Here is a 5,135-nt window from a genome sequence, read left to right as displayed (position 1 = left end):
ATGTCGCTGTATTGACGGAGACAAAGAAGAAGGGCAGAGGGTCGGAGAGCTGGGGTGACTATGACCACTTTTTTAGTGGAGTATCCAAAGATCAACGGGCGAAACGTGGTGTTTCGATTCTGGTCCACAAAAGATACAGGAAACTGATATCTAATTGGGAGCCTATTAACGAGAGGCTCATTAAGATCAACCTTATATTGAACGGATACCGAGTCACAGTATTGGGTGTTTATGCTCTAAATGACGATGAAACAGTCAAGGAAAAAGACGCCTTCTTCGAACAACTACATCAGGAGATAGGAAAAATCGGAACATCCAGAGAACTTATTATATTAGGAGACTTTAATTCAAGGGTTGGGAGAAAGAAAGGAAACCACGTCGTTGGAGAATTCGGTGAATCAACAGAAAATGATAATGGCAAAAGGTTAATATCGGTATGTGAACAAAACCAGCTAAAAATTTTGAATGGATTCTTCCAACACCGAGACATCCATAAGTTCACATGGACTCAAAATACGAAAAACCTGAAAAGTATCATAGATTATGTGATTGCACGACAGAACTCCCGATTAATCTACGAGGACGTGAGGGTGAACAGAGGCATCTCTTGTGGAAGCGATCATTACTTTTTAAAGACCAGAATTACTGCTTCTTATGACAAGAAACTACGCAAATCCCCTTCAGATTCTCAAAATGATACAGAATACGAAGTGCTATCGCCTATCCGATACAACTTGGAAGGATTCGATCACGAAAGCATCAAACTCCTATATAAACAGCGATTGGACACAAAATTGAACATTGAATATTTTGACACCATTGAGGAAGAATACAACCACTTAAAATCTTGCTTACACTCAGCGGCATCGGAAGCATTAGGCACTCAAAACCAACAGAGCAAACGAAGAAAACCATACTGGTGGGATGATGAAATAGAAGGTGAGATAGAGGCGAAACGAAGAGAATACCAGAAATACCTAAGTTCTGGAAACGCTAATGACAGAGAAAGATACAAAATTCAACAGAAAAAGGTTAGGTATATGATCGCAAAGAAAAAGAATGATAAGTGGGAGAACACATGCCAGCGACTAAATGCCTACCTCGGGGGGAAAAGGAGTACTGAAAGCTGGAGAGTACTGAAGAAAATGAGGAACGACACAACTAAGGAAATCATTTCACCTATAACACCTAATGAATGGAAACAACATTTCGCTGACATGCTCAATGAAGATAGGCAAGAATTCACAACAACAGGCTATGCAGATGTTAACATAACAACTCAAGGAACACCAGTTACGATAAATAAAAGAGAAGTTGAAGATGTATGTCAACAGTTGAAAAATGGTAGATCTCCCGGACCTGGTAACATCCCTGCTGAATTGATAAAGTATGGATCGGACAAACTGTATGAGAGGCTGAGAAATCTCTTTCAAAGGTGTATAAACGAGTCAGCGGTGCCCAGTGAATGGAACACATCTTACATCACAACTATTCATAAAAAAGGCGACAAGAGTAGATGTGACAATTACCGTGGTATATCCGTCTCGAATACCTTGAGCAGGACCTACGGAAGAATCCTCAAAAAGCGGATAGAGGAAGAATACAGTCAAATGGAGGCAGAAGAACAGGCCGGTTTTAGAGCGGGCAGATCAACGATTGATCATCTTTTTACAGTCACTCAGTTCATTGAGAAGAAACTGTCCTTCAATCAAGAAGTACATTTGCTCTTTGTCGACCTTAAAAAAGTATACGATAGTGTACCGTTGGCGAAACTTTGGGAGATCTTGCAAGAAAGCAACATCAATGTGGAAGTACTCAAAGCTGTCAAATCGCTGTACGAGAATTATGGAGCGAAAGTTAAACTAGGAAATAAGCTCACTTCGAGATTCAGCGTGTCAAAAGGATTGAAGCAAGGTCTAGCTCTCAATCAATAAAACAGTGCAAGGTCTACAAATACCTGGGATTAAGAATATCGGAAGATGGAGTTCTCGATGAATCGATAAGAGAAAGGAATACCCTCGGCAGGAGGGCGATATCGATGCTCAATGGTGTTTTATGGGATAAAAATATATCCAAAGAAAATAAAAAAAGGATTTACAACACAATTGTTAAGAGCATTGTAACATACAGTTCGGAAGTATGGCCAATAAAGGCTAAAACTGAAAAAATGCTCATGGCTACCGAGATGGACTTCTGGAGAAGATCGGCGGGCAGATCAAGAACAGAAAGAATTCGTAATGAAAGAATAAGAGAGATAATGGGTGTCAAAAGTAACATCGTGAATGACATCCGAACTAAACAGCTCATATGGTTCGGCCATGTACAGAGGATGCCGGACAATAGAATTCCGAAGAAAATCTTTAAATGGACCCCACAAGGACGTAGAAGAAGAGGAAGACCTAGAAAAAGTTGGAGGGAAGGCGTCGACAAAGAGATGAGAGACACCGACCTAGGCGAAGAACTATGGAGAGACCGGGCCGAATGGCGATTAGAAATCGGAAGACGTCGGAGAACGTTTTGACCCGATACTTATATATATATCTCTCAGGCAGAAAATGATTGATCTGCTATTCTGTTGATTCCGTTTTAATATTCTACACTTAAATGAAACAAATGTTCTGTTAACAATGAAAAATTATTACATAGCAATAATTCTAGTTGTAGACTCAGAATGTATGAGAATCTTCTCTTCATCAAAAGTACAGAAACTCTAATTAATATGCATTCCACTGACTAATAATTGTGTACAACATCTTTAGGGATTTATTCCTGCTTGTACTAAACCGTAATTGTTCAAACACTATCATTAACACCCACGGTGTTGATATACAAGCTTTGTTTTGGATGAGGTAAGGATTATCTTTCTTCCTTTGTGTTGACTTCTGCTCGCTGAAAGGTGTAAATATTACAGTGAATGCTTTAGCTTTATTTGCTCTTTACTGCACTGTCAGCAATATTCAAACGTGCCAACATTTTCATCTCGTGAAATTTGCAGCAGTATATTAAAATTCATGTCGAGTGGAAATGTTAAATTGTTGCTGTTTCAATTTGGAATTGAAGCTGAATTGTGTAATCGAACTCATATCAAAATGAGCAGTCATCTAAACGGAACGTACAATTATTGTCATTCGATATTCATGATTTCAATTTTAGAAATATGTACAATATGAATAAATTATCCTGCATAACTAATATCCAAATACATCTGATTTATCGATGATGTGGAAAAGCTGAAAATTCCATGGATATGTTTATTATTTCCAGAACAAACAGATCCATAAGTTAATTCATTTGAGTCTTATCAATTCAATATCATCACAGAGAAAGTTCCGGGGGAAGATTGAGTGAAATAATGACTGAATAAGTTTACGACAGATGTATATGCAGATATTCCAAATACAACATGATGGTTATCCCGGGTTTACTTACCTATATTATTTGCTTGAAGAATTAATTTTGTATTAATACAAAAAAACTTTATGGCACTAATTGAATGTAATTACTATTCGATGGATTCCGAAGTTTGTTGAACATTCACCAAGAATGAATTTGTCAATATTATAACACATAATAATCTGCATAGTAAGTAAATAATATAAAACTTATGCATATACTCATCAGTGAATTATCTATTATTCTACATAGATAAAGAATACTTAACTATTAATGTAAATATACTTATGAAAATTTAACACAGGCAATAACAAATGATAATTGACAACGATTCAAAACATTATCCAAAGAAAAATATCTGAGGAAGATTAGATTGCCCTATCAACAAGGTATTTCCTCACAGCTAATTTAATTTTTTTTTTTGGTATAGTTCTCAAATTGTAAGAACGCTTATTGAAATTGTCTACAGCCTTATAATGGGGTAAATGATATAATAGTAATATAGAATGAAGGAACTATCCATGATGATTTGACAATGGGCTTTGGACAATAATTCACACACCCCATCAACATGAACCTCTCAATCAAGGGATGGATCCAACAGTACACCAAGAGACCTGAAACCAGAAGAAAAACGAACTACTTGTAATAGATACCAATATTATGTTAATTTCAGCAATGCCAAGGCGTCATTTTTCATCAATGTTGCAAATGGTTAACAGACAGAACCAATTCTGTCTCAACGATTAAATATTTTTTTTCAGTAAAGATTGTAACTTTGAGTTTGTATCTGAATTTGCTGCTGTTTCTGAATAAACTGTGGATTTTGTACTATGTAGTTCATCTAAATCAATTAGTTGTTATTTCCGATTAATTCGAATTCTGAACGAATAAAAACGTCAATTTTGAATAACAATAACTATGACATATCGGCAACAGATTGAATTGATGACAACAGTAAGGGAATTTCTTTCCTGATTTGTGAATGCTTCAAACAGTAGCAAGTACCAAGATCCAAATGTTTGACTTATACGACAAAACTACAAGAGACTAAATTTAATACTGAATTGAAGTTTCTTTCTACAATAAATCAAATAATTTGACAACTTTGTGTCTAATCCTTCACAATAATATATCTGTATGATATATTCAGTTTATTTTTGTCTTGGAATATATTCCAATTCTAAAAATGACAAATTTAATAATCAACCAAAAGAAAAATTCAAAATGACTAAAATTGTACAAATTGAGTAAACGGTTAATAAATTGAACAACTAAATTAACATAAAGACAGACGTACGTTTCGGAATTTTTGTATTTAATAATACAATTTTTCCTCATCAGTGCCTTATAGTGCAACGGAATTATTAAATTTACAAACTTACCACGTGTATATCTACCTCAACAAAATTGCAAGTAAGAAACCACTAACCAAACGTAACGGTTGCTTTTGTGAGGATTCACAGAACAAGCCATTACTTAAGGTAGTCATAGATTTCTTCATTGTTATTCTTTTGAAATATATATACACATCGACATTTACAATTGAATAAACAATTTCAGAAATTCTAAATTTATCAATTGGTTGATACTGACTCTCTAATCAATAAATGATTACATCAAATTATAAAAGTTTAATGAGTCTTCTTGATGAAGGATATTTAATATAAATCAAATAATTTGACAACTTTGTGTCTAATCCTTCACAATAATATATCTGTATGATATATTCAGTTTATTTT

The 5,135-nt window shown here is 34.9% G+C and overlaps 1 protein-coding gene across 1 annotated transcript; it reads left to right on the top strand.

Moving 5' to 3' along the window:
* Window positions 1–2,038: 2,038 nt before the first annotated feature.
* LOC123673965 lies at window positions 2,039–2,521 on the top strand. Its single transcript, XM_045608753.1, has one exon. The coding sequence runs from the start codon at window positions 2,039–2,041 to the stop codon at window positions 2,519–2,521; it is 483 nt and encodes a 160-aa protein (XP_045464709.1).
* The last annotated feature ends 2,614 nt before the right edge of the window (window positions 2,522–5,135 follow it).

The sequence above is a fragment of the Harmonia axyridis genome, chromosome 1, assembly GCF_914767665.1.
Source record: "Harmonia axyridis chromosome 1, icHarAxyr1.1, whole genome shotgun sequence".
In the NCBI taxonomy this organism is placed as follows: domain Eukaryota; kingdom Metazoa; phylum Arthropoda; class Insecta; order Coleoptera; family Coccinellidae; genus Harmonia; species Harmonia axyridis.
The sequence above is the reverse complement of the archived record's forward strand: the minus strand, read 5'-3'. Positions and strand labels throughout refer to the sequence as shown.

What these genes read in the sequence shown, in the direction of transcription:
- LOC123673965 (XM_045608753.1), top strand. Translation starts at nt 2,039, where the DNA reads ATGCTCAATGGTGTTTTATGGGATAAAAATATATCCAAAGAAAATAAA.